Source organism: Cyprinodon variegatus, unplaced genomic scaffold (genome assembly GCF_000732505.1).
Source record: "Cyprinodon variegatus isolate N-32 unplaced genomic scaffold, C_variegatus-1.0 Scaffold440, whole genome shotgun sequence".
NCBI classification, from domain to species: Eukaryota; Metazoa; Chordata; class Actinopteri; order Cyprinodontiformes; family Cyprinodontidae; genus Cyprinodon; species Cyprinodon variegatus.
This window is the reverse complement of record NW_015150893.1, coordinates 297193-309381: the sequence shown is the minus strand read 5'-3', so window position 1 is coordinate 309381 and position 12189 is coordinate 297193. Positions and strand designations below refer to the sequence as shown.

The 12189-nt window shown below is 40.7% G+C and overlaps 1 protein-coding gene across 3 annotated transcripts in view; it reads left to right on the top strand.

The window, feature by feature from the left end:
* The first annotated feature begins 446 nt into the window (after positions 1-446).
* Positions 447-12189, top strand: part of cux2 (cut-like homeobox 2) — a 206780-nt gene continuing 195037 nt past the window's right edge. The window contains exon 1 of one of the 3 annotated variants that reach the window (XM_015388897.1): positions 447-827. In XM_015388897.1, coding sequence (XP_015244383.1) covers positions 765-827 — 63 coding nt within the window. In that variant the 5' untranslated portion in view covers positions 447-764. Of the gene's footprint in view, positions 828-884; positions 1505-12189 lie in introns of those variants that run through there. The other 2 variants (XM_015388895.1, XM_015388896.1) reach the window with 2 other exon arrangements.

Genomic DNA, 12189 nt, shown 5'->3' with positions numbered 1-12189 from the left:
CTATCTATCTATCTATCTATCTATCTATCTATCTATCTATCTATCTATCTATCTATCTATCTATCTATCTATCTATCTATCTATTTTTAAAATTGTGCACCTCTTTACTAAAGAATGTTTAGGAATGAATACTATCAGAATCTAAAAAGTTTCATAGCATTTTATTCATAAATGTGATTACTTTTATCTCCAAGTTGACATAAAAATTGGATGTGCACTTGGTGACGTCCTAATAATAGAGCCCTACGCATGTATTGATAATGCAGCTTTTCTAATTTGCCCCCCTGTGTCTAATTGTAACGTTCCGGCTGATCCTACAAACATGCGGGAAAACAGGAAAAAAAAAAAAAAAAAAAAGTAGGCTTGGCTATTTTCCCAGAACTGAACTTATCTACACTTCATCTCATTCTCTTTTCCAGACCGTATTGATCAAAGCTGGGTTCAGTATTGATAACTTTGCCAAAGCATAATAAAAAAAAGAAGAGAGGGATACATTTTTACCTTTTTTTTTCTTTTATTTATATATTTTTAAAGACGGAGGGTAAATATAGTTCACCCCCCACCCCTTTTATTGGCCCTAAAGAGGAAAACAAACATGCTGACATACTTGTCAGACACATCGTTGGACTCTAGTTTTAAATAGTTTCCTTAAAAAAAAGAGAGAAAAGTGGGACCGGTGACCGTAAACGCTGTTTAACGAGGGGGAATCCAGCCCACATATTTATTGCAGCCGCCGAAAAAAAATCTCCTCAATATCCCCCAAGATGGCCGCCGATGTAGGATCGATGTTTCAATATTGGAAGAAATTTGATCTACGGCGGCTTCAGGTTAGTGCTTTTCTCACCTTTCTCTGCGTTTTTTCTGCAGCGGCGTGTCTCCTAAAAGCTTCCCGATGCCTCTTAACTCGATTCGGGCGAAAATACGCGGAGAGTTGGCGCCGTTTGCATTGATAGTTATTAGAAATTGATCCGTGTTCTGCCTTTGTTCAGTTCAATCATTGATCGGCGGTGGAGCGACCGACCGAGGCTCAGTGTTAGCAGCGCCGATCTGGGATCAGCACCGCGGACAGCGCCGCTCTGGGATCAGCACCGCGGACAGCGCCGCTGGTTTCCTGCCTCTATTTTGCTCTTTATTTCTGCTTTCTTCATCCTCACCGAGCAGCTCGGTGGCAGCAGGCGAAGGGAAACTTTTAAGGCGTCTGTGGATCGCTGCTCCCGGACGTAGCTGCAACTTTTCTCAGGCAGCTTCGTGTTTTATGCGGCTTTTGTCGAGCGGCCGCTGCGCTGCGGCTGCGGGGACTGAAGTTAGAACTGTGAGCGTTCAGGACCGCAGACAAAGTTTGATTTATGATTCAGGAAGTTATTCTTTTTTTAGAGGATATATGTAGAGTAATTGAATTTTGACAGCGTTGCAGTGTTTTTTTTTTTTTTTTGAATTGAGCCTTTAGGTTGTTGGAGCGGCGGCGGCAGAATGCCTCTGAATAATGGCGTGGAGACTGTGGCAGGTGAGCAGTTTGTTATTTTAGCCTTTTTCTGTGGATCAGCCTCATGAAGCTGCCTGTCAGCACCAACTTTCAGCCTCGTGGCTTCCTCTGCTGTTGTCAGGGTCCTCCTCTCTCCTCCAGCCGCATAGGGCTGCTCTCCTCGGTCGGTAGGCTGGCTGCCGGTGGGGGCTGTGTAATTGTATTCCCCGCTAATGTTTGTAAATCAGCCTCAGCCGGAGAGAGGGCACCCTCTGATTGATGCTCTGTAACATGAGAAATGACAACAGCGCGTCGGTCCCGCCCGGCTAAGGCGGACAAACAGCCCGGGAATCAGACACCAGACCCCGGGGGCTCTGTGTCCTCCCTGCCGCTGGCTGGACCGTCCCCTCCTCCGGCTGAGATGGAACCACAGGGCCGGGGGCGGGGATGGAGCAGCCGCTATTGTTGCTGTCTGCACTCAGTAAAGTGATTTAAGAATATCATATATTTTAAAAATATTAAGAAAAACATTTAACAGCTCAGACACTTATGTTATGTTTAGGTTAGGGTTGTTCTCCCATTTATAATTCAACAGAGATTAGGACATAAAACCATATTAAACTGGTTAAACTGGTGTAGTTTCCCAGCAAGTTTGATTTTACCATTAGCTCTATATATAAACTGGTATATAAGCTTAAACTATTGGCCCAACAAAGACACTTAATTAAAATCTCTCATATTTATTTCTTGTAAAAATGTTATCCTTTTTTCAGCCTCCTAATCAGCCAGGATGAGGATATTATGAAACAAACCCTACAGATAAAGTCAAACTGATATATTTAGGTGGGATCTGTGGTCAAAATAAAATGCTAAACAAAAATTTCATCTTCATAAAGACCGATATTAAGCTATAACTCTTGGCAGTTCCTTTTTGCAGTGTAATCTTGTCTCTGCTGGTTGAGATGCCCGTTTTTACTCCTCAGGATTGCTAGATGGTTATGGATGTTCATATGAAGCTGTCTCAGCAGCCCTTGAGCTAAACCAAACCACAGTTCCTGGAAAGCTTTATGAGCAGCTGGGCCTAAAGAAATGGACCAGAAACTTTTAGTTCATGTTTAAAACGCTTTTCCTACATTTTAACAGTCTTCACTGGAAGCATGCTTGCTATTTTATGGATGAATGTCTTCCTGAGTGATAAAAGGAAGCAAACTACACTGGTTCCTTCTCTTTCTGGACAGAATTTCCAATTTTTTTTGCTGGGTTCCATACAGAGAAAAGTAAAAGTATGTGCTGCAGGTGCTTTGATATGGAAAGCAGTTTTGAAATCTAAGAAAAATACCAGATTATTCCGACCTAATAGGCTGATCGTTGATGTTTATAGTCTAAAAATATTGGGAATGTTTGTGTTTTCTATGGAACTAGAAAAACTATGAATAATCTTTGGCCAGTAAGTTGGTGCATCACTTCTGAAGACATTATTAGAAAGGAGACTGAATATCATAACCAGTCAGATGGAGAAGTTTAAAAACACCTGAGCTGGGAGTAGAGAGAAAAATGCAGGTCGTAATAACTGAATAACCGCATTGCTAAAAAAGGAATGCTTAGAGGCCACCATTTTTGTTTGTACTTTAAAATTAAACCTCCTCAGCCTTTTTATTTCCATCTGCTCTGTAATATACTAAACATGAAAAGTTGGATTCAAATTACCTGGTGAGGCTTTCTGTAGAAGAGATGGATCTGTAACTCGTTATAGATCCTAACAACTGCATAGTTGGACAATTGTTTTCTTTTTAGGCAACATTTTTTTTCCATTTCATTCTAAGTTAGGCATCTTGAATGGGCCATTAGTCAGACAGCATGAATGTACGCACAATAAGACATACCTGGGCTGAATTGGGTCTTACTTTTAGCTCGCTTTGATTTTGAAACCAGGAAAAGTTTCTGTTTAGCTGAGATTTGATTGTCAGAAATGAAAGTTGGTTGGGTTCCTGAAGCCTGAACAGCATCTGCAGACATCAGTGTCCCTGAATATATTCAAAGCCATGCTGAGATCTCAGCAGTGACTGTGTGCATTGTGTCCAGGTATGCTTTGAACTACTCTCTCCTGCCGTCTTGGTCAGGTCGCCTATGAGAAAGAAATCCAGAGTCCAACACCCCTGCATTTCCTCCTCATGCATTCAAGTTCTGCTCATCGCTAACCTTCAGAATTCAAGTGCAGTCAAGCAGAGAGGTGTCAAAAAGTTGCAGGACGGCGGCCCTGGAGGTCTGGAGTTTGATACATGACAGAATGAAAGTCGCACTGATTCGATGGTTTCAATCTGACTCACTGTTGCTCTGTTAGAAGTCAACCTGCAGGCTTGTGGTGGTGAGGATGCCTGTGGCTTCAATGTGACACCTCCTGCTACATGTGTCAGAAAATCAGCGAAAGTGCTTATTTCTCATTCCATCATGGTTGTCACTACAGCTGTTTCACCCTCCCTGCTCCTAGCGCGCCGTTCTCTCCTGCTATTTATCCTTCAACGTTCATTTTCTCATTACAAGTTATTATTTCAGCAAACTGAGTGTGCATTTATTTATTTAATTTTGGTGTTTGTGCAGAGGATCTGCACCCCTGAGTTTCACAGGATGAATAATTCACCTGCAGGCTGATGAAAAGAGGGCAGGGAAAGTGCGAAGCGCTGAGGTAGAGTGACCTTGGTTCCCGCTGGCTGCAGGTCGCCCGGCCGTTGCTGTGGTAATCATTCACACCAGCCAGATGGCATTTCCACGGGCGAGCGTGAAAAGGACGGGTCAGGGTCTGTTCTGCCAGGTCCTGCCTGGCCCAGAGACAACTCACAGACCAGTGATGTACCTGGAGAGAGGTTAGAACTGCAGGATGAGTCCGGACTGCGAGGTCATGATGAGGAGCGCTTGTGAAGTGCAGATTACAGAAATTCTAACCTTTATGAAGTTAAAAAAAAGGAAACCTGAGTTCTCGCTGTTAAAGCCGTGGCTTGGCTCCCATACTGCTACTTCCTTTTAATCCCTGCTTTGTTTTTGTCCATGTCGCAGCGCCTCGCTCATATGGCAAAATAATGCTCCACTTGTTTGCTACCATCTTCTGCGCCCGGTTTGCAGCTTCTCTTTCATGGATCTCAGAGGCAGTGTGGGATTTTTAGATCAGGAACAAAAGCTTGTGATTGTACTACATTTAGCATGACTCAGTTGCTCTGGTGTCAGCTCTAATCCACACACAGAGACAACACTATTGCCAAACAGTGAAATTGCTTTGCAGCCTGTGAGCCTCGCTGCCTCCGCTGCCAGCCTTCTCTGTGTGCTGTTTGCCAGAATCTCCTACACACACTGCAATCTCAAATTGGCTGTGAAAATCGCTTTCTGTTTCCCTTTCATTCATGCTTTCATATATTTGTTTGCTGATATTGTTAATGTCACATGCATCAGTCTAATCTCATTCTGCTGAAAAGCAAAGGGGTCCCCTGTGTCTCGGATCTGGTTTGATTATTTAGAATAACTGTCATTTAATTTGTATTTCAAGCCTCTGTCAGGTGATTCAGATCTGACAGATCAGGTGATCAATGCTCGCTTCCCAAAGCAAATATACTTTTGAATTGGGAAACGATTATAAATGGGAAATGTGTGACATGCAGCTACTTCTACCAGCTTTGCAAGTTTCTAAAGGGGGCTACTTTAGTATTATAGTTGGAGCAAAGTATCTATAGGGGCACATATTTCATAGTCATTCAAGCAGTTTTATTTTAAACACGCACACATAAACTACTCCCTGTGCAAATTCTGAGCATTTTATGTATTCAGATTTAATACTAGGAGGCCCCTAATAGAGTCCATGCTCCTTCTGTCGTCCTGCTGCCTGAAGATTCTCTCTTACTACGATCTGTTTCTGCGGTCATGTTAACTTTTCTCATGTTGAAGGTTCAACCAGCCTGAGAAAATAAACAGCCATTGATTTGAAACGTTTCAGGAAATCCCGCCTCTTCAGACGGTACTGCTTCTTCCTGATAACGTAAGCGAAGCATCTGCAGGCTAACAGCTGATCTCTTAAAGAGTTAAACTCTGACTTCATGTCCAACAGCCACCTCTGTCATCAACTGACGGTTTTACAGTAGCAGCCATTTAAAATGGCCCTTATCAACCGAATGGCAGTCAAATTCCCTCCAACTTCCAGCCACTGGAATGACCCCCTCTTACATATTTTTTACTCTGACTCCACCCCTTTCACTGAATTAAAGGGTCTGTCCAGGAGAAGATGCTTTTCTTTAGATCTTAATGTCCACAAATCATGACAGAAAGAACATTTTTGTACAAATATTGATGTTTAAAAGGAATTAAAGGGGACCAGCCAAAGACCTATAAGGAAAGTGGGGGAAAATGAATGGCTACTACTAGGGATGCACGATATAATCGGCACCCCACCGATATTTAACCCGATGTTTGATCAGCTTCTGAGTTTCTAAAGTCTAAAAAAAAAAAAAAAGTACTACTTCTTCTTCCTCAAAAACTTCTTTTTTACAGACTTAAAAACTTCTAAAGACGAGAGAAAAAATATTGATCCATTAAAAAAATCAAAATATCTTCATATGCTGATATATTGCCATTTAAAAACACCATATCAATCTCTTTCACTAATGAAATATTGCTATATGTCATCGTTTTGCTAAGAAATACCCCGAAAATTTACAAAATGTTGCAATATTTTTTTATGTTGACATATTGACGCGGTATCGATCTATTTTACTAACAAAATCTCACAAGAATTTGCAAAATATCACGAGAGTTTGTAACAGAACGATGAAATTTCACGAGATTTTGAAAGTAAAATAGATCGATACCGCGTTTTTAAAAATCTATTTGATATCAGCATATGAAAATATATTTGAGTATATTATTTTTCAAAGTGTCAGAAATGGATAACAAAACTGCTATTTTCAATGACTACTTATTTTTGTCCAGCTTTAACATCGGTATCGATATCGGTTATCGGCTACATGAGTTTTAAAATATCGGCATATCGGATATCGGCCAAAATCACAATATCGTGCATCTCTAGCTACTACTGTAAATACAAAATGCTGGACGGTGAAGATAATATGTTAAACAGTAGCTACAAACAGATTTCAACCAAAATAAAGAGTACATTCAACCCAAACTTTCCTAAATATAGGCTAAAAAGAGAAGCTAATGTTAGCTTAGCTCACATAAAGCTCCAAATGTAACATTAGTCATCATTTTAGAGCTTTTGTTAGAAAGCATTCATGACTGCTACAAATGATTTAATAAGATTGCTCGACCAATTTCAACCCTCTAAGAAAACAGCCATTAGCTTTAAGATTATTCGCTAACGTTACTATCCATAGCCAGGAAGGAAACAGCGCCCCCTGTGGCAGAATTCACACATCTTTTAGCAGAGGCTTCTCTCCTATTTTAGTTTTTTTTATTCTGTCTTTTTAAATAGTTTGTTCTAGTTGCGGAGGAGAAGTCGGGAGCACATAGGAATACAAGCACGTTTTTTCATAAGTTCCTGTATCGTCTCTTTCTTTCGCAACGGTGACATATGAGGAAGAAGGAAGCTCTTCCTGCTCTAGCTGGGACAAATTGAGACGTGAAATCCAGGAGCGTTACGCGGATGCATGAAACGGAGAGAACATTAGAGAGTGAGAGGAGTGAAACGGAGTGAAGCATTAAGCTGTTTAACCTCTCAGTGTAGCATTAGTGGTAGAGACTTCAAAGCAGACGCTTTGGTGTTGGAAGCAGAATGACAAATGGGTTTAGAGACAGCCACAGTGAGCATCCTCACAGGAAGACTAGGCCTGTCATTAATGTCAGCTTAATCACTTTGACCTTCCTTCAACTAGATTTCCATACCTATCGGATCGTTCAGCTGCAGCTTGGTAAGACAGGATAAGATGGAGCTACGGTTTACATCGGAAACGGTCCGTCCAACGTTGGAACTGTAATCATAACTTTCTGCTGCTCTTTTCAGGATTCTTTGAGATGATTTGGATCAAAATCATCTTTCCTGGGGTTAGAACTTCTTATAAAACTTCCAACCACAACCTCTTTGGTTTATGATCTTTTAATTTATGGATTAAAATAAAGATCAGTCCATTTTTGACTGCTTATTTTAAAGAAGAGACTGTAGAAACCTACATGTGTTTTTCATGTAGTAGGACTGCTTGTATCCAGGAATGAGAGTACAGCTCTCTACTCTAATCAAGCCATAAAAAAAAAGCCTTGAGCGATTTTTGTCCAAATTAACTCAAAGTTTAAATTTGGCACATTTTGACCAAAGGTACGTCTGACTTAAAGTCCTGGAGGGACTTTTCGTGTAAAGAATTGTAAGAATCTTTCTCTTTATTTCCAGCGAGATTCAGAGGACATTCACCTTGAAAATTTCTTTACGTCAATGAGGGAAACACTACATGGATTAAATACGGAGGATTTTGTTTTCAAGCCTTTATTTTTGTTTATTTAGTAGTAGAGCATTGGCAATTGCAGTTATGGCCAGGGGTGGATTCAGGAAATTTGTGCCCCTAGGCAAAGACAGGCAGGGGGGCCCTCTGAATTGAAAAGACAACACATAAACAGCCCCATTCTCCAGATAGAGAAATGTTAATAGAATAGACATCCATTATCTGTTCTAGGTTGTGTCCCTCTCTTCTTGTCCCTTTTCTTCTTGTTTTCCTCTCTATGTTTTGTACTCAGCTGACTTTTCATGCTGTCTCTCAAGGAATGAAAGATTTTTTCCAAGCACTAAGCTCACTTAGCTGATTGCTCCTTCCTGTGTTTCCAAAAAGGCCAAAGTAAATAACCCAGTCCTTCTTTTCACTGTAGACAAGCCATGATCTGCTTATCTGTTCTCCATTTTTCATTTGGATGAAATAATAGCTGCATGAATCATGACAGCAGACAAGATAGAGGAGAGCAGGAGGCGGGGTTACCAATCTACTCGCTCTGGAGAGCAGAGTTCGCTGCTTTTAGATGTTGTCTCCAAAGTCTCCAGTAGTAGAAAAAAGTCTCTAGATTTGGCGCTAGGAGCTTTTTAGAAATCAAAGTGCTAGAGGGGTCTGAAAAGTGGCTAAATATAGCGACTAAAGCGCTAAGTTGGCAACACTGCTCTTTGCATGGTTTGTTTTCAAATGGTTTGCTGCTGTCTGTTTGGACCTTTCTGAACATGTGCAGCAAAAGGACTGATCCAATATGGTGGACACTGAAGGGGGGGGCTGAGACACACTTAATATTATCAGCGTTCTGATGGCATTTTAGACAAAGGAAACAGAGTTTTATGGGGCCCCCAGGAACTTGGGGCCCTTGGCACCTCCCTAGTGTTGCCTAATGGTAAATCTCCCCCTGACTCTGGCTATGCTATTTACAGTCTCAGGTTAAGGTTAAGATCAGGTCCTAATTAGGCTCCGCCTCTATAATTTTACTCTACTTAGTATGTCCTGTGTTTTATCTTGTTAATTATGGTTAGCTGTGGTATTAAAGCTGTGGTATTAAATCAGGTATTAAAGACTGATGAGTATCAGACATTTGTGAAAAATACTGGACAAATCATATCGCTTCCAGTTAACTGCTAAATAAAGGAGGACTTTGACTTTAAAGGCCTCCCTACCTGGGAAGCCCAAATGTTATTTAAGTTTTTATTGGTACTGTGGTGACAGGAAATTTTATGGCGAGAACCCAGTTTATATATAAAAAACAAACAAACAAAACGAAAATATTACATCAGAGGAATTAAAAATACTTTCAATAGAGGTGCAATGAAAAAAGTAATTCTCACAAAGGTTCTTTAAATCTAACAAATTAGACGCTTTACTTGCTTTAGTTGTTGTGGTTTGAACATCAGATTTGTTGCATTTTAGGAACCATTGTGTTCTCTGTTGGGGGATTCATTGGGAGGGACGACATGTCCTCCCTGGAACTCTTTAGTTCCTGGTTCCTTTTGGAAGAATGGTGGGAATCCAGGCAAAGATCTCACTTTCTGGACGATTCCAAACAAAACCAGTGAATGTGGTGGAATAAACCCTGTCAGTTGGATTATTATTTGTTTTATTTTAACTATATCTCTATTTTTGAGAATATATTTACTTCTCCAGTTTGCGCTGCTGTTGTGGAAAACACATAATTTGTCATCTTGCAACGAACCCCATTGATGTCAGTTTGAAGCCCAGATTTATGTTATAACTTTTACGTTGTTCTCTCAACTGGTTTCGTTAACGAGAAACCAGTTTAGTCTTGGATTTTAGTTCTTTTATATATACAAATATAATATATTTATATTTTTTTATTTATTTTACGGTAGCTGAAATGGAAGTCCCAAAAATTTCATTGTATCTGTTGCAGAATATGATGACAATAAAGGCTTTTTTAAACTTTTTTAACTTTTAACTTTTTTTTTTTTTTATGTATCATATGTTAAGTAGCCTCCTCCCAAACAAGTACACTATCGCCCCCTTGATGCAGTAGTGAAACTGTAGCTGGGATCCAGCTGAGCCGGTGTGATCAGACTCTCAGGATTATTTTATTTACATTTATTACAGAAGAACATGTCCTTTCTTTATCATATTTGCTTTATTCATCTGGATCAGAGGATTGTTTTACTGGAAAACAAACTTGGATCCTTTTGAATCAGTGCAACTAGAGAGGAGCTGGAAATAAAGAGTCTGACTTGTGCCTTTTTAGTCTTAACCCCAAACTATCTCACATAATTACAGAAAAAAAAATATGGTTATTAACTTCTGTTTCATACTAATCTCCCTATGGGGCAGAAATGTCCAGTTTCAGACACATTTCTGCCTCTCTCCTTAATGTAGTTTTGCTTTGGTGGGCGGTGGGTTACACTTTCCATGTTTTAACAGCCCCCCCAAGACGGCTGACACTCCTTCATAGCGAGAGATGGCAGATTTATCATAACAGTTTGTTCTTTATGCCTCTTCTCATGGCTGGAGTAAATAAGCAGCTCTAACAAAACTTCAGGGACACATTAGTTTGCTGGAGGATGGCTCCATGGCGGTAGGGCAGCCCCTTCTTGGCTCGCAGTGAGGCAGGCGGAAGCATCAGGAGGGGTGAGGTAATGGCTCATCGGCAGGGGTGTAAAGCTACGCCCCTTCTCAGTCCTTCTAAGTCCATATTGAGCAGCGTTTTCCACGGCGGCCCTGGCTTTATTTGTTTTCACCGTCTGATGCCACAGCAGACATATTGAACGCTTTGTTTTTTTTACTGGTTTACTAGACTATGAATCCTGTAGCGCTCAGGCTCGCAGTCACACCACCTGACAAGGTGGGAGATTTTATACAAACATAGTTTCTTCCCTACTCAAAGGTAGCAGGATGCTGACTATACTGCAGGCTTTTAGCTGGGAATATTTCATAGGCTGTATCACATCTTTAGGTTTTGCACGTATTTAGGTATTCTCCCCTGGAAAATGTTGAAATTTAGACTCTCTGAAATGTTACTTCCTGCATTTTGAGGTGGAATGCAACTAACTTTTCATCTCTGTTCCAACACTACTTTTGTTCTGATTATGGGAAGTATTTGTGTTGAGGTGGAAAAATTGAAAATTTTTAGCTACAATATTATGTTTCATAGGTTAATTTAATCTTAAAAACGTACACAGAAAAAAAGACAATTAATACAGTTATTTTAAGGCTTTGGCGCTCAGACCTCGGCAGGAAACATTAGCGCTGAGTTTTACTTTAATATGCATTAGCAGGAGTATGAGAACAGGGACGTGTCCTTAGGCCTGAAACTGGTGGTGGAGTCGAGAAAGAGGAAGTTGGTTCAGTCCATAGATGATGAGAAAGCATAAGGCGACAGTGGAGAGGATAAACTCCCCTTTGAGAAGAAACCTCTGTTAGAACCAAGCTCAACATGGAGGTCTTCTGCCAGGCCGACTGAGATGTGACACAGAATGTAGTATGAGTCTGGGAGGAATTACACTCTGGTAGAGACGAGTTTGAAGAAGCACCATGGAAAAGCCAGATGGAGCTTAGCTACCATGCTGGAGAAGGGGATGGAGGTGGGTGGAGTCAAAATCAAAAGCAGAATGTAAGGAAGCCAGGGCGTAGTTTCGATCTATTATCTGTCTGAATCCCTCTCATCAGAGCTGCTCCATGTTTATCCAATGGAAACAGTTGTTTCTGCTTTTTAGATGGTGCGGTGTGTGGACGTCCGTATGTTGCGTTCACTGGTAATTTAGCGGGTCAACCCGACTGGTGTTCCTACAGCCTGCCGATCAGAGCCAAGGTGATTTTAACATCCCATGCCACTAAAAGCCCATTGTTCCTTTTTTTTCTCAGACAGTGGAAAGCGGGTATTTTGGAGCAACGGTTGCATCAAAGAGAACATTTATTTTTCTATTCCAATTGAGAATTCAGAAAAAAAAACTTCAGTGTTCAAAGATTTACCAACATTGACCAACAGAAACACTGACTAGACGGTACAGGACTGGTCAGGTGCAGCTAATTATAGGAGAGTACAGTAAATATGTTCAAAAGATGCTGGATATATTAAGGACTACAAATTTGTTTTTTTTCTCAGCATTTCCAAACCTCCTACTTTATCTGATCTCTGAACCTGCAGAAGGCCTCTAGTTGCATTTAGTTTGATTTAAAGGAATAGTACCCCCAAAACATGATTAGCCTTCATTTTCTACTCACCCCCATGCTGAACAACACTCTGGAGTACTTTTTTGATATCTCAAATGCATC